Genomic DNA, 20,603 nt, shown 5'->3' on the forward strand with positions numbered 1-20,603 from the left:
ACACACACACACACACACACACACACACTTTGGAGCTGGATTGGAGAGCAAAATACAGTGGTGCCTCGCATAACGAAATTAATTTGTTCCACGAGTCCTTTCATTATGCGAGTTTTTCGTTTTGCAAAGCGTGTTTTCCCATAGGAATGCATTGAAATTTAATTAATGCGTTCCTATGGGCAAAAAAAGTCAGAACAAAGTCAAATTTGGTTTACAAAGTGTTTATTAAGTGCTCTTTAAAGACATACCGTATTTTTCGCTCCATGTAAAGTGAACAGCAGTCAACAGTGGCATTAAGAAACATTATCACTGTCATTAACAAATGGAGAGACTTAAAGGTTTGAGTACTCTAGTTTTCTGGAAACCCCAAGAACTCATCATCGCTAGAGTCAGAATTTATGAAGCTCATTTGCTCACAATCACTGACATCACTTTCTTCGCTGTCTTCCTCCCCCTTCCTTAGGGTGAATGTGAGCATAAACTGGCATGAAGATCCCCCGCTCCCTAGGGTGAATGGGATCATACATGATGATCCTCCCCTTACTAGGGTGGACGGGATCATAAACTGACACGAAGATCCTCCCCTTACTAGGGTGGACGGGATCATAAACTGACATGAAGATCCTCCCCTTACTAGGGTGGACGGGATCATAAACTGACATGAAGATCCCCCCTTATTAGGGTGAATGGGATCAGGCTTGCGGGGGGAGGCTGCGATGGCAGGTTGCTGGGGGGGGGCTTACATTCAGGTGCTGGATGAGGTGAGTGAAAGCACCCCTCCCCTGCTGTGTGAGTGTGGGGGGCAGAGCATCTGTGTGTAAAAGAGAAGGGGGCAGCCTGTGTGTGTGAGAGAGGGGGGGAAGTGTTTGTGTTGCAGAGAAGTTGTGATGCTCCAGGCTTGCAGGGGGGGGGGAAGAGAGAGGCTGCGATGCTCCAGGCTTGGGGGGAGAGAGGCTGGGATGCTCCAGGCTTGCAGGGGGGGGAAGAGAGAGGCTGCGATGCTCCAGGCTTGGGGGGGGGGGAAGAGAGAGGCTGCGATGCTCCAGGCTTGGGGAAAGAGAGGCTGTGATGCTCCAGGCTTGCGGGGGGCACAAAACGGGCGGGAGCAAGAACGTGCAACCCCTGACAGGCACACAGGAGCCTGAGGGAGGGAGGGAGGGGTGGTGAAGAAAGCGTAAGGGTGTGTGTGTGAGAGGGAGGGAGGGATGCTGGCTGACCCGCTGCTGCACGAGGAAACCCCAAGAACTCATCATCCTTCCTTAGGGTGAATGTGAGCATAAACTGGCATGAAGATCCCCCCCCTTCCTTAGGGTGAATGTGAGCATAAACTGGCATGAAGGTCCCCCCCTTCCTTAGGTGAATATGAGCATAAACTGGCATGAAGATCCCCCCCTTAAAACAAAACAAAACAAAATTCGTCTTGCGAAGCATGGGTCATAAAAATTCGTTGTGCGAGTCACCAAAAATCGCAAAACGCTTTCATTCTGCGAGTTTTTCGGTGCGCGAGGCATTCGTTATGCGAGGCATCACTGTATATATATTTGAAGGGACATAAGCATGTTCATCTACCCATCTGTCTCTTTTCTGTACTAGCTTGGTGATGTGATGGTTGATATCGCAAGTAATATAATGCTAGCAGATGAACACATCTTGTGGATGGCACAGGGGGAAGCCAAAGCTTGTACTAGAATTGTACAGTGCTTGCAGAGGATTGCTATGTACCGGCTGGCTAATGGAGCTCAAGTTTACTCAACGGTAGGAACCTTTGCATTTTTGAACTCAATTATATATAATTCTATTTTGATTTTAAAAAATGCTATTGACATAGTGCGTTTTGTTTGTTAAAAAGAACTAAATTCTTTTGTGAGCAGTTTATCTAAGTTGTGATCAGCATACATGGAATTGTAAAAGCAAGTTGTGTATTCTGGCCAGTCACTGAACCAACTTTTTAGGATACTTTGCTAGTACTTTTAAAACATTTATTAAAGACCAGTAATTGCTTCTGCTTTGTACGCAACCTTTTTTTTTGTTTGTTTTTGTCCTATAGTATTCTCCAAACATTGCTGTGGAAGCTTATGTAATAAAGGGTTCTGGCTTCACTGGAATGACTTGCACCGTGTTCCAGAAGGTGGCTGCAGCAGACCGTTCAGGACTTCCTGATTATGGACGAAGAGATTCGGATGGCAATCTTGATAAACAGCTGGGCTTTAAATGCAATGTCTCAAATACATTATCAAGCCTAGCACTGAAGGTCAGATACTGGATGGGTGAGCTGGGTTTATACATTCAGTACTTCAAATGCTAAAGCTCTTCCTGGACTGCCATATCAGGTTGCAGGTGGGGAATTGTGCCTTGAAATAATCTCCCCATTAAAATAAAAGGTGCATATTAAAAATGTCATGGAGAAGAGTAGGTTAAACCCATCTTCCTGACATGCTAGTTTTCTTTGTGCAGGGAAACTTTTTTTTCCTGCAGTCTAAAGTTTGTGCAGTCCAACACATGCAGTTTGTCACCTCTATGGTAGCGTATACCACAAGGAATACTTGACTGTACAGAACTAGCCACAAATAACTGTTGTTCAGTGACCTTGAGTTTTAGCAGAAAGAGGAGAAAAGTATCACTAACCCCTTAACACTTGTGTAATTGTAAAACTAACACTAATCATATAGTAGTGGTTGTATATCAGACATTGAATGAAGCACAACTGGTGAAGTCTTTAACCCCTTAACACTTGTGTAATTGTAAAACTAACACTAATCATATAGTAGTGGTTGTATGCCAGACATTGAATGAAGCACAACTGGTGAAGTCTTTGTGCAGAGGATTTGCAGTATCTCTTATTTCCAGTATTGGCAGTACAGGTTCAGCATACTTATCAGTTCAGGTTGAGCCATTATGGATCTGGCTCAGTTCAGGTCCCTCAGACCTGCTTGAGCCAGATTTGGCTCAACCTGAACCCTCTGAAGGTGGTCTCTTCAGGGCTTCAGGCCCTGGAGAGGGCTTTCTGAAGTCTTCCAGAGGAGCTACAGCCTCTGTGAGCGGATGCACATGGCCTCCTCGTGCTTCAGAAAGCCTTCCAGAGGCTACCAGAGCCCTGCATCCGTCACTTTAGGGGGTTTAAAGGGGCCAAAACTGCAGGTTCCTTAATCTGCAGTTTTCAGTATCCGTGGGGGTTTAAGAATGGATCCCTGGCAGATACTGAAACCCCACCTGTATCTGTCTGCATGTATGTAATGTTCTGGGTGCTAGCAAATATGGGTACATATGTATTTCTTATGTCTCTGTTCAGTGAGAATGCTTGGTAATCTGCTTGAAGATGTACTTTAAAAAAAATGTACTCTATCATGGAGGAAAAAGGCATTCAGCCTTTCCCTTTAATATTTAACAGTTGAATTACATTTTTAAAAGTAGTTAAAAGCACTGCTGTAGTAAAATACTGAGGGTATGGATGCTAATATCTTATCCACATGGATCCCTTTCCTGCATTCCCACCCCTGCCTAGAAATCTCTGAGACAGGCACAAAACTCTCCATGTGCTCAGGAGCACTTGCAAGGAAACTGTACTAGACACCGGTTATTGAATGGCCAACTACGCCATGGAAAAATTCCCATGATAACAAGGAAAATAAAATTCAGTACTGTTGAATCAAAGCAGGGATGACAAGCAGACCACGTTGCTCTTCTGGGTTCTGAATTTAACCTTTCTTGTTCTTCTTGTAGAACACTATTGTGGAGGCCTCCATACAACTGCCGCCTGCCCTTTTTTCACAAAAGCACAAAAGAGAAATCAGGCCAGCAGATGAGGCAGTCTATAAACTTCAACTTATTGCATTCCGAAATGGGAAACTCTTCCCAGCAACAGGGAATTCAACAGCTTTAGCTGACAATAGAAAACGGCGCACTGTGGTGACACCAGTTATCCTTACCAAAATAGGTTTGTTCCAAGTAAATTGTACATGCCTAGAACTCAGTGCTGCTTTTGTAGAAAATAGCATTTTCTATATTTGTGTGTTTGTTCTTGACATGGCTTTGCTTCTATATGTTTGTAAATTCAGAATTTTTCTTTCTTTTTAACCAAACAAGATGGCTTAAGCCTTCCCCATCCACACATTCCTATTAATGTGACATTGAGGCGCATTGCACATGGAGCAGATGCTGTGGCAGCACAGTGGGACTTTGATTTGCTGAATGGGCAAGGAGGGTGGAAGTCAGACGGATGCCACATTCTTTCTTCAGATGAAAATGTTACTACTATTCAGTGCTACTCGCTCAGTAACTATGCAGTCTTGATGGTATGTGAGCTGATTAACTTTATTCCTGTCCCAAATAGATTTTTATATTCAAAGGTGAAAAACCTTGTAAGACAAACCTGCTGGGTGAAGCCAAGAGCCCCCTTAGTCCAGCTTTCTTTCCCCCACAGTGGCCCACCAGCTGCCTGGGGAAATCCACATTCACAAACAGGAGAAGGCACACCTCTCTCCTGATATTAGACCCCTGTAATTGGAAAAGTATGACCCTCTCCTTCTGATGTATAGGCCTGTCTGGGAATTGAACACTGAACTTCCTGCTTCCAAAGCAAGAATCATGAACCTACACCAGTGATTTTCAGTCACTGTACTGTGGCACATTGGTGTATGATTGGCCCACAAGAGTTCGGGGTAGGGTCATTTATTAGTAGGGCTGTTGGGGGTTGACAGCCCCCCACCAGCAGCATGGTGTGCCTTATAGTTGTCAAAGAACTGATGGTGTGCCTTGACAATTTAAGAACATTATCAGTGTGCTGTGAGATGAAAAAAGTTGAACGTAATTAGACCAACAAGTAATGATCACTTTGACCACTCCTTTAGCTAATACATTTTGGTGACCTTATCAAAGAAATAAGCCACTTTAATTTTGCTGTGGAAAGTATTTGGATATGAGAGATCTAGGTTCAGCTTCCACTCCATTTCACATGGGTGGCCTTGGCCATAATCCTCTTTTAGCCCAGTCTCTGGATCACCTGTGGCAAGTCAAGATTTTATTTATTTAAATTTTATTACAATCTGAGAGCACCACTTCCTTTAGCACTGTTTTGTTACAGCGCTCTTTATCCTGGGTTGATTAGCAGCTGCTGCAGCCAATGAGAGGAATGTTATCTGACCAATCAGCTCCAATTTCCTGTCTTATCAGTAGTCTTCCGAAATGCTGTTTCAGATAGCACTCGGCTTTCAAGGGACATTAGCACCCTCATCATTTCAGGTGTTACTGTACTTGTTTTAAAATAGTCTGCAGAAGAGTATATGGGGAGTGTTTTGTGAATTGGAAGAGCTTTGTTTTCTTCTCCACTTTCTATTGTGGAGTCACTTGATGCAGTTACGATAGGTGTATATGTAAAAGGTGTAGGGAGCCTAGTCCTATCCCCTGCCAGTCCATAGCATGCAGCGCTGGTAATGGAGCACATGCAGCATGATGTGGCAATCAGCCAGCTAGAGATAATTGAAAGTTGCCTCCTGATAGGCAGCCTAGTTGCCAGTGGGTGTCCCAAGGCATACACTCAGCTTTTTGCTGGTGGAAATCTGAAGAGAAGAAGGGGTGGATCTGGGTCAGGAAAGGGAAATAGGATCCAGTGTGTGCAACTAACTTGACACAAAGATCCCCCTTGAATAGCCCTGGTTCTGCCACCCCTACGTTCTGAACCATCCACAAACCAGCCCTTCCACCACTTTACCTGTGCTAGTGGAGTGTTTCAGGTGATTCTAGCATGCGCATGGATCCTCCAGCCATTTCCATAATGGACCCATAGTGTATGACAGCAACATAGTATTTGTGCCATCACAAGATGACTTATGATTTACTACTGTAAGTGGTCCATAGGGTTGTGCCACTTCTGATTCCCCTTCTGAGTAGGCTTTATTGGGGTGGTAATGAAGAGTATATATTTAAGGAGCCTTATGCCAAATGGGGACATACTTGGGAATAATGTTGTGCATTTTTTTGTCTTACCTGCCAGGATTTGACAGGAACAGAGCTATATACCCAGGCAGCTGACCTTCTGCATCCAGTAATCTATGCCTCTGCTGTGATTCTTCTGATGTGCCTCATGATGATCAAAGTTAGCTATATATACCACCATAGGTAATGCTTTCTAGATTTATATCGTACTTGGTGGATGACCAAATAATACTCACTTTCAGGTTGTTGTATGCAACAGATTGTTTACAATTGCTGGATGCAATTCATTTTGTTGCACGTAGTAACAGTTCAGCAGAGAAAAAAAAGATTTGCTAAATAAGCTGGCAGTTTGATGCATACTTGAGAGTAAGTCGTATTGAATTCCATGGGGCTTGCTGCTGAGAACAGTTGCATGGGGCTTGTGTTTTCACATCTCTTGCTCACTGTTCTCCCCCCCTTCCTAAAATAACATAGACCCATATTGTATTGGCAACCTTCAGTCTCGAAAGACTCTGGTATCGCGCTCTGAAAGGTGGTTCTGGCACAGCGTCTAGTGTGGCTGAAAAGGCCAATCCGGGAGTGACAATCCCTTCCACACCGGGAGCAATTAGCATCTCAAATTTAGCATTGCAAAATATACAGATGAGTGTAGGAATTGCAAATCCTCTAATTTACACTACTATTTAAATAACAGTAGCCAGTGGTTTTCACTTAAGAGGGTTTAATGAGAAGATCAGTAATGGTGGACTGGTTTCCCTGAAGGAGAGTATATCCTCACTACTGATCATCTGTTGTAATTCATTGAGAGTGTTATAGGGCACCCACTGATTACAGTAGGGGGTATCCACTGTTCACAGTAGGAATCATGATAAGGCTGAATAAACATGGCCCAACTTATCACTGGAATTTAATGTGTGCTGGAAAGCCCCTGCAATTTGCAGATGAGCAAATTGGCAGGTGGATGTGATAAGGGTTCCCTGAAGATAGAGTCTGAAAAACACTGATTTGACCATGACCAATTTCATTACCAATTCTCCAGATTCCTACCCTAGAGATCCATTTGACAGATTAACTTATTTGTATCGGTTTATCACTGATAATTTAGCAATATAAACACACAAGGATTCAGGTCACAGAACTTGAATGATTCTGGTTACAAATAGATGCTTTTGTTTAAAATATGTATTTGGGCAGCTATTTAAATCCTGCTGTGTTTTTTGTTTTGACAGTGTCATCAGGATCAGTCTTAAAAGTTGGCACATGTTAGTTAACCTCAGCTTTCATATTTTCCTGACATGTGTGGTGTTTGTTGGAGGCATAACTCAGAGCAAGAATGCTAGCATCTGCCAAGCAGTAAGTGCAGTGTGTGTTGGAGTAAAAGAAATGGTCATGAAAGAGCTGGGGGCGTGGGCATGATTTAAAAAAGCAGTCCAGCATTTTCTTGGGCATCAGTATTAATTGTTGACAGTTACTGGCCCCATCTAGGAAGCTGCTAAATCAAAATCACATCTAGGAATCTCTGAAAACTTTATGCTCAAAGCATATTTTATCTAAAGGTGCTTTCAACCAAGTTGAAGAATCCCATTATCAGGAGCTCTGGTTTTCAGACTTTCTTTCTTCAAAGAACCTTTTCCACATAAGCTACTTTGCATAAGGATTATTTGGCACAGGAAAAGATCTTGGGGCATGTTCAGAAGTGCACACCCAGATCGTAGGCTTATTGGCTGCAGCATTGCCACATTTGTACACACTCTGTTTTCCTATGACTGTACACTAAAGGAGAAGAATGGACAGGAACTCCAGACTTCCTGGAACATGACTTTGAAACCCACTGATCTAGACAGTCACAAACAAAAAGCATTCCCATTAACACTGCGTCAACAGTTTCTTACACAATGAATTGGATATGGATATCCAAGTACAGTCTTGCAAACAAGTCCATAAATGTTATTCAAGTCCTTCTTAAGCCCACTATCCACACACATTAACAAATATGAAAAGCATAAGTAAAATAAAAGGAATATAAGTTTCATGCCCCCTTTAAAAAATACAAGCAACTTTGATGAAAATTCCTTGTCTGTGCACCTGAGATAATTCACTATAGGAAACCAGGCAAATGGCTATGCACCTCACTGCATTGTGAGAATGCCTAAATGTACTAAATACGTGTCACTTTAGGGGCCAAATGACACATTTCATGTGTAGCCTTGGTGGCATATACAACAGTGAAAAGCCACTTCATAAGGAAGCCATTCATTCAGTTCATATGACTGGACAGGTGGCACAGGAAAGGGCTGTAAATTGCTGCTTGAGAAATTGCCCTTTATTTCAGTAGATACATTGTCTTGTAGTGGCAAACATCATTTCTTATTTTTAAAAGTTTATGTAATGCCCTACTCAGACTTGAGTTGGTTTACAATTTACAAAATTAGAAAATATAAAAATCACAATTAAAATCAAGACAATCATTAGAAAGTATTGTATTGACAACCTTCAGTCTCGAAAGACTATGGTATCGCGCTCTGAAAGGTGGTTCTGGCACAGCATCTAGTGTGGCTGAAAAGGCCAATCCGGGAGTGACAATCCCTTCCACACCGGGAGCAAGTGCAGTCTGTTCCTGCTCTGTCTCCCTGGCTATGGGCCTTCCTTCTTTGCCTCTTAGCCTCAGACTGTTGGCAAAGTGTCTCTTCAAACTGGGAAAGGCCATGCTGCACAGCCTGCCTCCAAGCGGGCCGCTCAGAGGCCAGGGTTTCCCACTTGTTGAGGTCCATCCCTAAGGCCTTCAGATCCCTCTTGCAGATGTCCTTGTATCGCAGCTGTGGTCTACCTGTAGGGCGCTTTCCTTGCACGAGTTCTCCATAGAGGAGATCCTTTGGGATCCGGCCATCATCCATTCTCACAACATGACCAAGCCAACGCAGGCGTCTCTGTTTCAGCAGTGAATACATGCTAGGGATTCCAGCACGTTCCAGGATTGTGTTGTTTGGAACTTTGTCCTGCCAGGTGATGCCGAGGATGCGTCGGAGGCAGCGCATGTGGAAAGCGCTCAGTTTCCTCTCCTGTTGTGAGCGAAGAGTCCATGACTCGCTGCAGTACAGAAGTGTACTCAGGACGCAAGCTCTGTAGACCTGGATCTTGGTATGTTCCGTCAGCTTCTTGTTGGACCAGACTCTCTTTGTGAGTCTGGAAAACGTGGTAGCTGCTTTACCGATGCGCTTGTTTAGCTCGGTATCGAGAGAAAGAGTGTCGGAGATCGTTGAGCCAAGGTACACAAAGTCATGGACAACCTCCAGTTCATGCTCAGAGATTGTAATGCAGGGAGGTGAGTCCACATCCTGAACCATGACCTGTGTTTTCTTCAGGCTGATTGTCAGTCCAAAATCTTGGCAGGCCTTGCTAAAACGATCCATGAGCTGCTGGAGATCTTTGGCAGAGTGGGTAGTGACAGCTGCATCGTCGGCAAAGAGGAAGTCACGCAGACATTTCAACTGGACTTTGGATTTTGCTCTCAGTCTGGAGAGGTTGAAGAGCTTTCCGTCTGATCTGGTCCGGAGATAGATGCCTTCTGTTGCAGTTCCAAAGGCCTGCTTCAGCAGGACAGCGAAGAAAATCGCTAATTAGAAAGTACATTTGTATTTGGCATTAGAAAGTATTTGGCATTAGAAAGTACAAGAGCCTAAAAGCAAGGGAGTTGAAAAATAAAACCACATATCAGACTACACTTGGAAGAGGCTGACAAAAGCCTGAAAAAAGTCGCAAGTCTTTAATTGACATCAGAAAATGGACACTGAAGATATCTGTCATGCTTCCTAGAGTGGTGATGTTCTATAAGTAGTGTTCACCACTGAAAATGCCCTTTGCGTTTCCTAACAGTTAAAATGTATATAATAGGGGCTTCGTGCACATTGCAAAATAGCAGCAATTTTTATATATCCATGTGGTTCTGCTATACAATATATTGAAGAGTCTTTTTTCTTAATGACCTGTGTGAGAGAGAGATATGGGGGTCAGGAGGGGCTAATATAGATATTGTCTTTCTTTTCTGAGATGGTTAATGGAGTGAACATTATGTTTTTCCAAGACATTAGTTAATTATTGTCTTAATGTTAATCTTGCAGGTTGGGATAATTCTGCACTACTCTACACTTGCCACATTACTATGGCTAGGAGTCACTTCTAGAAACATCTATAAGCAAGTCACTCGGAAGGCCAAGAGATGTCAGGATCCTGATGAACCGCCACCTCCTCCTAGGCCAATGCTTAGGTGAGAGAAGTTTTTTTTCAGCTTCTGTTTTATTTTACATGTTTTATTTGGCATGTCATTTTGATTTCTAAACTGGATGGAGTAGAACTCACCAAGCCATCAGTGAAATACTAGCACAATGAGCTGCAAAATTGTCTTGTATACTTAGAGCGCCTCCACAGATGCCAGACTTTAGCAGGAAGGTTGGTTTGTTTTATTCTATATTATTTTAAATTAGCTTGTGCTTTCAATTATAGTGTTGAAGGTGAGATTAATCAGTGTCAGTAGCTATTTCAGGTTGATTTTTTTCTTCCTTTTGTAAGATTGAGAAAGTAGTGGAGCAATCTCTGCCATTCTGCACACCACACACAGCAATGGTGTTTACGTCTTGGGTCACCTTTGAATGGGTCTTCTCTCGGTCTTTGCGAAAGGATGAAATGCTTTGGCAGACCAAGAAATCCCAGTAGCCCATGGTTGCTATGTCATGCAGAATCAGTTCGGGTGGTACCAGCTGCCTCACCTTCACCTCTGTAAAATTAACGTACCTTCAAGTCTTGCTCTTATTCTTTTTTATCCAGTACAAATTCTTGCATGTAGTGGTCTTGTTTATGTGCCTTTCTGACAGCACATTTAACCACTGCTTGAACCTTTCTTGTGTTACCTCACTCCTTGCCAGAAGTTAAGTGTCCCTGGATCAGGGATTCCCAAACTTTTTACCACCGAGAGCTACTTTTTAAATTGGAACCCACCTAGCTTTACAAGAGCTGCTCAAGTCTCTGTCTTTATTCTTTTTATTATGGGGACAGACGGATGGACGGATCACCTTCTGAAGCATTGGGTAAACTCCTTGGTCTTTGGATGGGGACCATTCTGGTGGCCTTGCATTTCCTTTCACCTGGCCCTCAATAAGAGCTAAGGCATGGCTGCCTACTCATGAGTAAACACGCACATGTGACTCAGTGTAGCTTTCCATGGCACTCAGTACATTTTCCTTGTCAGCTTCGAGGGAGGGGACTTCCCTTCTTGAGTTTGTTAGGGCCTGCGTTCATCAAATCAGGGCCAGTCTGGTGGTGTTGTGTTCCCGTTGGAAAGTGCCCTTCAAAGTGGGCAGCAGTATGGTCACCTACTAATGAGTAAGCGCACATGTGCTGCTCAGTTTCCATTTCTATAGGGCTCAATATGTGCTCCCTGTCAGCTATTAGCTTGTCAGTGTCACAACCCACCAAAAAATCATGTTGCAACCCACAATTTGAGAACCGCTGCTCTGAATGCAAGCCTATACAGTTTCTTGAGAGTAAGCCCCAATGAACATGATGCGGCTTATTTCTGAGTAGACATCATAAGGTTGTGCTGTTAGTTTCTCTGTATCCTGAGAAATGGTCTGTGTATCAAGATGGTCACTTCTCACTAATGGTGTAGGTAGTATAACTGTATCTCCTTCCTGCCTATGTGTTTTGTGTGTGTATATTATATTGGTATTGATCTATACTTTACTATATGGCACTTGGGACTGATTGATTAGGGCTGCGGCTTTCAAACTCCCTGGGAGTTTGAAAGCCGCAGTAAGTTCTTGCAGGGGCGGGGGGGGAGCCAGTGGGGCCAGGAGGAAGGCAGCAGTGCGATCCCCAGGATTGCGCTGCTCAGGGGGGCTGCAGGGGCTTGGATACACTTAGCAGAGCCTCCTGCAGCCTCCCAGGGGTGCAGGAAGCCCTGCGCGGCTGACCGCAGGGCTCCCTGATGCTTCAAAAGTGAAAGTGGAGCGATTGTGCTCCACTTCCGGTTTAGCGGAAGCAGAGTGCAATCACTCCATTTTCACTTGTGAAGCTTCGGGGAGCCCTGTAGGTGACACTGGTAAGTGTACATTCTGGTAAGTGTACCCAAGCCTCTGCAGCCCTCCTGAGCAACACGATCCTGGGGATCATGCCACTGCCTCCTCCCTGCCTCCTGGCTGCCCCCCCTTAAGGGGAAACAGTCACTACGCCCCAGTCTGAAAAGCCCTGTACTAGGGTGTTAGCATTAAGGTATTTCACTAGCATAAAGAGAGCTGGAATTTGGCAACACATTTTGATAGCTAGGAAAGTATGAAAATGGCACATTTTTACTTCTTCCCCTTGAAATTCTGGGCATGATCCGCCTCTTAATAGCAGTCAGCACTTTTGCACAGGGCAAGCCAAGGGACAGATGGGAAGGAATGTTCTGCTGAGGAGTCCAAACCATACCGGAATTGGGAAGGAAAAACTTCAGCCAGGAATATTTCTGAAAATGGAATGAGCCATATTTGTGTGGGACTCTCCTTTAACATACTTTAACCAACTTTTGGATTGGAAAATAGGATAAAGGGTTGGAGGCAAATAGGAAAATGAGGTACATTTACAGAATACAGGCTGCTCTGTGTGTGTGTGTGTGTGTGTGTGTGTGTGTGTGTGTGACTGTAGCCTCTGACCCCCCCTGAAGTTTAAACTTTGTAAGGGTACCAGGTATCTGTGTGTGTAATATACACACAAACTATGCACCCAAAGTAGCTTCCATTTGTTGAAAGGAAGTTGCACTTGAAATTGCAATTTTTTCTGTTCCATAAGAAGAAATTGCTACTTTATTTGATCACATAAATAAGGAAATGAGCTAGCCATGCTACTAATTCCACAAAAATTGAGTCATATGTCTTGTGATGTAATTTTTTTTTTAACTTTGGGATAAATATTCAAAATAAATAGCACTTTTTGCATCTATTGTAGGAACACTACATACAAATGCTGGATTTGCAAATAAGCATCCAGAGGTAGTGTCAGCAGATGATGTGCAGAATTGCATTTTGTACATCATCCTTATTTTTTAAAAACAGAGTTGCTTCAGGTATATACAGAATGGAAAAATGGCAGGTAGGAGCTTAGAACTTTCCCCACCTATCATTTTCCACCACTCCAAAACTGTTCCTCCAAATGGCTTTCCCTCCGACAGGGTTCAAAATATGTATTTTGATTTTCCACACAACTGTGATATCTGTTGTCTTGTTAAACTAAATGAATTTGTCCACAAGGTGGCAGAAACTTTGGTTTCTTCCGAACTGTCTATCCCACAGTGTATGTTCACATAAGACATTGTTCTGGTGTTTTCATAAGGTGATATGAAAACAAAATCAATTTGGAATCTTCCCTGCATAACCCTGCTGACTGAAATAGGAATAAAGTGTAATTGTGCTTACCCAGCCCTCGTTAATTTCAGCTCGGGTTTTACAGGAGTCAGGCCCAGGGTGCCGTGCTCATTAGTTGCACAAAGTTCCTGTTTCTCCAGCTTTCAGGCAAACATATTTTACTAAAAATAGAACTGATTTGGTTCCTAAGACTTCAGAGCCCTTATTTTAGTAGGCTTCAGATGGATGCACATTTGAAGTTAAACTAAGCTTTGCATAGCTTTTCACCAGAGCCTTGGTTTCTGTATATGTAACTCTCTGCTACCTCTTGCTTTCCTCACTGTGCCCTGTGGCCACATTCAATATCCTGCACATAGCTCTGTTTCCTACATTAATCTCTTAAGGAGACACCGTTTGGATGGAAGCATCACAGTACCTGTAGTGACTTGTAATCCTTACAGCAGATCCAGGCAGCTGTTCCTCAACATTCTCTTTAGCCTTCTCCTCAAACCACTGTGGGCAAGGAAAGCACCACTTGCAGTTAATAGTTCTTGCTGGATTTAGCTGTTTCTTAGCTGTTCTTCTATTCATTACACAGTGACTTGCTGGTTTTAAGTGGAAGGAACCATTATAACATTTATCACCTCTATTTTTTTCCATCACGGGGCTCAAGGCAGTATGCACAGCAATATGTGTTCAGGCACCGCCCCAGATGTAGTCCTGCGTAGTTTCAGCAAGAGAACTGTACTGTAGTGCCCTCAGACAATGCCCTGTGCCCTTCTTTCTACATGGTACCTTGTTAACAGGCAAAACCAAGAACTGAAACACATTATCCAATGGCATTATGGGTTTGGAGCTCTTTCTGAGGGTGGGCCAGCAGGCAGCGCTAAGGAAGTGTATCTACTGTTGTGACCATTGGTTGACATCTGCTTTGTTTTATAGGTTCTACCTTATTGGCGGAGGGATTCCTGTCATTGTTTGTGGGATAACAGCAGCTGCAAATATAAGGAATTATGGAAGCAGGCCTCATGCAGCATAGTGAGTATTGGCTTACTGATGTGTAAAATGAAACATTGTACTGACAATTTTTATTTAAAATGAGGGTGGAACTCCATATTGCCAAAGGCATGTAGCTTTTTCCGATCCTCAATAACAGGAGGGGCCAAACTTGCTTAATGTACAAGCTGCATACGCTAAACTTCAGATGTTTGAGAGCCACAAGAGACATGTCTGAGAGCTGCAATATTTAAGAAGCATTTAAATTCTTAACTGTATTTACTCACTACATTAAACTTAGGTTTTAATCCAGTGGCCTCTCAGTTTATACCAATAATTATATGGTTGAAAACTCTTTTTATTTACCTTTTTAATTAATTGTGATGCAAAAAATATCTCAGCCACCACATTTCTGCAAGTTGCACATTGTATGTCAGAGCAGTTTGCAGCAGTTTGGCCACCTCACTCTGTAATGTATGTAGCACTCAACACATCATGCAATGTCACCACATTCTATGCTTTCCACCTTTTCTCCACGTTATTGGCTGCTGAGGGGAAATGTAGAATCTCACAATATGAGTACATGTTATTACCCATAAATATTCTTCATAATAATAGCTGGGGGGGGGGGCAGGCAGAGGTATAAGCCCAGAGTGTGAGGCAGTTAATTGTGTTGTATTGAGACTGAACAATTTAAATTATTCAATAAATTCAGCTTTAAATTGAAAAATAAAAATAAAACATGCTGTCCTTCTCCCATAGCGCCAGGGGGTTTTATAATTTTAAAAAACCCAACAATTAATAGTATATTATTAATAGCAAAATCATCTTAAAAAGAACAGATTTCAAGCATATGAAGAGTAACACATGAAAACAGATCCTTTCTCAATTTTTGCTGTTCTTGCAGTTGCTGGATGGCCTGGGAACCCAGCCTGGGAGCTTTCTACGGACCTGCCAGCTTCATTATTTTTGTCAACTGCATGTATTTTCTCAGCATATTTGTACAACTGAAACGGCATCCTGAGCGCAAATTTGAACTCAAAGAGCCAGCTGAGGAGCAGCAGCGTTTGGCGACTAACGAACACAGTGACCCGAACCATCAAGACTCAATGTCTGTGTCACTAGTTTCCACTTCAGCTTTGGAAAATGAACACAGTTTCCATGCTCAGCTTCTGGGTGTAAGCCTCACTTTATTTCTGTACGTGGCGCTGTGGATGGTTGGGGCCTTTGCTGTTTCCTTGCATTATCCCTTGGATTTGGTATTCAGCTGCTTTTTTGGAGTCTTGTGTTTGAGCCTTAGTGGCTTTCTAATCATACATCATTGCATCAACAGAGAAGATGTCAGGCATGCTTGGATCACAACCTGCTGTCCTGGAAGGAGCACATACTCGGTACAAGTAAATATTCAACCCTCTTCCAGTACAAGTGGGGCAAATGGGGAACCTGCCAAGTGTACGAATAGCAGTGCAGAATCGTCGTGCACTAATAAAAGTGCATCAAGCTTAAAAAACTCTTCCCAAGGATGTAAACTAACTAATATACAGGCCGCAGCAGCTCTCTGTCCTCCAGGCTCTTTAGTACTGAACACAGGCCCACCACTTGATAACAGTCTTACTGAACATTCGGTAGACAATGAGATAAAAATGCACGTGGCCCCTTTAGAGGTGCCTTTACGGACAAATGGACACCCAGGCCGCCATCACAAAAACAGAAGTAAAGGGCATCGTGCCAGCAGACTGACTGTCTTGCGGGAGTACGCTTACGACGTCCCCACCAGCGTAGAGGGAAGCATCCAAAATGGCTTACCTAAGGCACGTCAAAGTAGCAGCGAAGGACATTCAAGGAGCCGAAGAGCTTATCTAGCATACAGAGAGCGACAGTATAACCAGTCTCAACAAGACAGCAGTGATGCTTGTAGTAGTGTTCAAAAAGGGCACAGGAATACCGAAAAGACAGTGCCAACAAACTTCAAAAAGGACCTACTGCGGAAACAGCCGACAGTGGTTGAACTCGAAGGGCAGCAAAAGTCCTATGGCTTAAATTTGGCTGCCCAGAACGGACCACTGAAAAGCAGTGCCCAAGACGGGACGTTGCTGAATGCTGACAGCACTGGCAACATCAGGACTGGGCTATGGAAACACGAAACTACTGTGTAGTGCTACTGGACAGCATCCTTGCAGAGGGGACTGAAAAGGAGCAGTCCTTTGATGCTATGAATAATTTTCCAGTTTACAAACCTGGGTACGTTTGAATGAGGAGAGGACTGGGTAGGGGAAGATTTGTCCTGTGAAAATATTTTATACTTTTTTGAAGTATCTGTGACATTTTTACAAGACCGGAATTTTTCATTGCAGTTCTGTTTTAAAATGCAGGACGTAAGTTTTTTTAACATGTTAACTTTCTCTCTTAGATATGTCCAACACATTTCACTTTTATATTTAAATGTGTAAAATAAACTGTCTCTAAAATCATCTTTATGTACCATATTGGTTCAAGTAGTTTAAGAAATAGAATTGTAGTTATCAATTTGAATGTTTTATCTCAGTGCATCTTCTAGTGTCCAAGAACTGACACATTTCCGTTTTGTTGAAGAAAAAGCACACCTCATAAATTGCAAGCTGTCATTTGTAGTCAGCGCCCATATCTTCCTTACATAGAATTAATATGTTAAAAACAGGTTTTAAAAATGTCACAATTTAAGATCACTACACCAAACACATCCTGTCCTTGGGGATGAGAGTTCTGTTTCTGCTGGATAAGAGAGTTCTGTTTCTGCTGGTACCTCATCCGAAATAAATCACAGTAGAAAACAAAGTGAGTTTTCTTCTGTGCATTCTGTACAAGTCCTCACTTAAAGTTGTTGATAGGTTCTTGCAAATTGCAACTTTAAGCATAACGACTTATGACGAAACCAATTTTACTGTAGGCTAATTGACCAACAAAATTGACCAACAAAACACCTTCTAATTAAAGACCCAAATAACTTCTATTAATCGTTGAAATAAGTGCGACTTTCTGGGCCAGAGAAAACCCACACAGACATGGGGAGAACGTATAAACTCCACACAGACAGTGGCCCCAGCCAGATCTGACACTGACAGCAACATCAGTTGCAAACAAAAAGTTTTTTGTCCTTTCTCAGCACTTCAGCAACAGAGCTTATAAAGCATTCTCTGAAACTAGACCTGATAGGGCAAAACTGATGCCATTTTTGGACACTGCACTCCAAATACCCAGGAATAGGTCTAAGACAGAAAAATGTATTTTGGCTTGTGTAATGTAGGAAGTTGCAGTGATGTGAACTGCAAATGCCATAAAACAGATTACTTTGGCTTCTCATCACAGTGGACCCTCACTTTACAACTGGTTAACCTTACACTCAAATCACTTTGCAATGGACTCTTCTTAGTGAGCCAAGGTTCACTATACAGTAAGTGATTCACTTTACAGTGGACTCATAATTGCCATTTACAGGACCTTTTGGATGACAGATAAACTCAGGTGTCTCCAAACCCCAGCCCGGAAGCAAGATGTGGCCCACGGCCAGTCTCTTATCCCCTGAGAGCCTCTGGCCCAGTAGACAAAACACAACCAGAGTTGTGGGGTGGAGGAATTGGGAGTCCATTTAAGTGTGTGCTTATTTCTTCGGCTGTGTTGGTGCTTAGAAAAATCCTGGGCATTTGAGCTCATTCATTCATTCATGTAAGTTACATCTCTAAAGTACAGTATTTATTTAAATTTGATATTTTTTTTTCCTACCCTTGACATTGTGCCAGATATTCGATGTGGCCCTTCAGCCAAAAAGTTTAGAGACCCCTGGATACGCTGATCAGTGATATGAATGCAAGCTTTTGGGAGCACCTCAGCCAATAGCATCATTTTTAACATCTTGGCTGTGTGCATAGAGAGAAGAATATAAGCTTTGTAATTTTGTTTTATACGTATTTACTACATTGTATAATCTGATAACCATGGCACCTAAAGGGCATGGTAGACACTTCTTAAATCCCCTTTTAGGGAAATAGCTTAGTTCTGTGACAGAAATGTCAACTTCAGTGATCTTGGAATGAATTGCCAAAGAACAGTGCCTTTATGAGGTTTACATTACAATATTTTTCAAAAGACAACAGTGTTTCCAGAAAGGATTCCCATTGTAAAGCCAGGTTCCACTGTATTGCCTCCTTCTTATATTCTATCTCATCCTTCTTTGCTCCTAAACCTGTATTTCTCCTAGTTTGGTCCACTGCCCCTCTCCAAACCCCGTTTCAGTTGTATCCCTAGTTTCCAGTCCTATTTCACAGATTGCATAATCTGTGTGGGCATAATGTGTACTCATAAGTGGGTGAATCTGGGGTGTCAAATATGTAATATTTATGTGAGACTTAAATCTCTTGGGTTGGGGCATTCAACAAAACTAAATCTATTTGCAATAGTTCCTTAATTGGTATAAAATACAGAATGATTACTACAGGACTTAGTGTTTTATCACATCTGAATACTAGAAGTAAATTGGGAATACATAGAGAGAAGTGAAGAAAAAACATTTTAATTGATTAAAGCTGCAATTCTATACATCAAAGATTGTCCTAGTGTAGTTTTTGTTGGTTGGACTGAGATTTGAGATAGTTGGAGGGGTCTTTTTTATTTTTTTGCTAAAAGTTGGAAGAGCCCTACTAGGCATGCTGAAGATTCGTGGGCATGCCTGGTGGATCTTTGATATTTTCCGTGAATGACAGATCCCTGTACTTGATTACAAACTTATGAAACTCCCCTCTATTTGTGAAGAAATTTACCATGAGGCAAGGAGACTGCAGCAGAAACGTCCTTCTTCAGCACATGGGCTGGGTTGTTTGATTCTTTAGATCCAGACGCAACTAGTTTTCAGTTTGGTTCAAGTAATTTTTTTTCCTTCTGAGGGCCAAATCCTATCCAAGTTTTGAGTACTGATGTAGCTGTGCCAATAGGGTGTGTACTGCATTCTGTGGTGAGGGGGCAGTCATGGAGGCCTCCTCAAGGTAAGGGAATGTTTGTTCACTTACCTGGGAGCTGCACTGAGGCTGCATCAACACTAAAAAGATGGATAGGATTGTGCCCTAAGTAAGTTGACAGCTGTTAAGGACCATTTCTGTAAAAAGCAGTAAAAACTTAACTGAAATGGATGTTGGCATCCTTTTCATTCTACAAAGGGGAAACATGAGGCTGAGAATCAGACTTTTGTGGCTTCATGGAAGATCATGAAATAGACAACTAATTAAAAGTATAGTGGCTATAAGCTTCTCTTTGAACCTGTACACAAAGCCAACATGCTGGGTCACAGGAATTCGCTCCAAAGGGATGCAATCTATTTCTGTGGAAGTCCGTTCTTAAGGTACTTGAAGATGATGTCTTACCTCACTGTCTGCCACTCAGTTTAAATGACACAGTTTTACTTGGCTACCTTGTATCATCTGGTTTGAAAGCAGAATATCTTCAAGAATTTTTCATCAATTAAAAAAAAATGTTAACTATATATTTTATTGACTGTGAGCCGATTCACCCCCATAGTGAAATGACTGTTGGTAGCAAGGACCAAATGAATTGATCCATTCATTCCTTTTCTGTGTATCCTTTCCTGTTAACATAAGAAGAGCCCCACTGGATCAGGCCAAAGGCCCATCTAGTCCAGCTTCCTGAATCTCAGTGGCCCACCAGATGTCTCCGGGAGCACACAAGACAACAAGAGTCCTGCATCCTATTGCCACTCCCTTGCATCTTGGCATACTGAGGTTGCCTACTTCTCAAGCCAGGAGGTTGCATCATGACTTGTAACCTATGATGGACTTTTCTTCCATAAGTCTGTCCAATTCCCTTTGAAAGGCATCTAAGCCAGATGCCATCACCACATCCTGTGGCAAGGAGTTCCACAGATTAGTTACAGGCTGGGTAAATAAATATTTTCTTTTGTCTGTTCTAACTCTCCTGCCACTACATTGGCAAGAAACTCTATGGAATTAGCTGCTATAGTGTGAAAGTTGTGCTATCCCTTGTTTTTTTTATGGTCTTGGGATGATTTGATTGGTCCTCCAAGGTATTCAATTAGAGTGACTTAAGCATTCATACAGTGTTTTAATCTTGGCACTGACAGTTCTTGTTCCTCAGGAGTGCCTTTCCAGGGAACAGTGTCTGTGGATTTCCTTCTGCACATAGTTCTTATGATACAACCCTGTAACTACAATTGTATTTGAACAGTATTGGTTTTCCCAATTTAAGAGTATTATTCAAATTGCAGAAATTACACCCGCAGTGAGAGACTACCTGGACCAT

General features: G+C 42.6%; 1 protein-coding gene across 1 annotated transcript in view; it reads left to right on the forward strand.

Annotated features, from left to right (window-relative positions):
* ADGRA3 (adhesion G protein-coupled receptor A3) overlaps window positions 1-18,927 on the forward strand; it is a 58,806-nt gene extending 39,879 nt beyond the window's left edge. The window contains exons 11-19 of the mRNA XM_066632551.1: window positions 1,594-1,755; window positions 2,048-2,251; window positions 3,721-3,934; window positions 4,084-4,292; window positions 5,990-6,114; window positions 7,161-7,284; window positions 10,050-10,195; window positions 14,247-14,342; window positions 15,208-18,927. Of these exons, the coding sequence (XP_066488648.1) occupies window positions 1,594-1,755; window positions 2,048-2,251; window positions 3,721-3,934; window positions 4,084-4,292; window positions 5,990-6,114; window positions 7,161-7,284; window positions 10,050-10,195; window positions 14,247-14,342; window positions 15,208-16,456 (2,529 nt within the window). The 3' untranslated portion in view covers window positions 16,457-18,927. The remainder of the gene's footprint in view (window positions 1-1,593; window positions 1,756-2,047; window positions 2,252-3,720; window positions 3,935-4,083; window positions 4,293-5,989; window positions 6,115-7,160; window positions 7,285-10,049; window positions 10,196-14,246; window positions 14,343-15,207) is intronic.
* The last annotated feature ends 1,676 nt before the right edge of the window (window positions 18,928-20,603 follow it).

This window comes from Tiliqua scincoides, chromosome 6 (assembly GCF_035046505.1).
Source record: "Tiliqua scincoides isolate rTilSci1 chromosome 6, rTilSci1.hap2, whole genome shotgun sequence".
NCBI lineage: Eukaryota > Metazoa > Chordata > Lepidosauria > Squamata > Scincidae > Tiliqua > Tiliqua scincoides.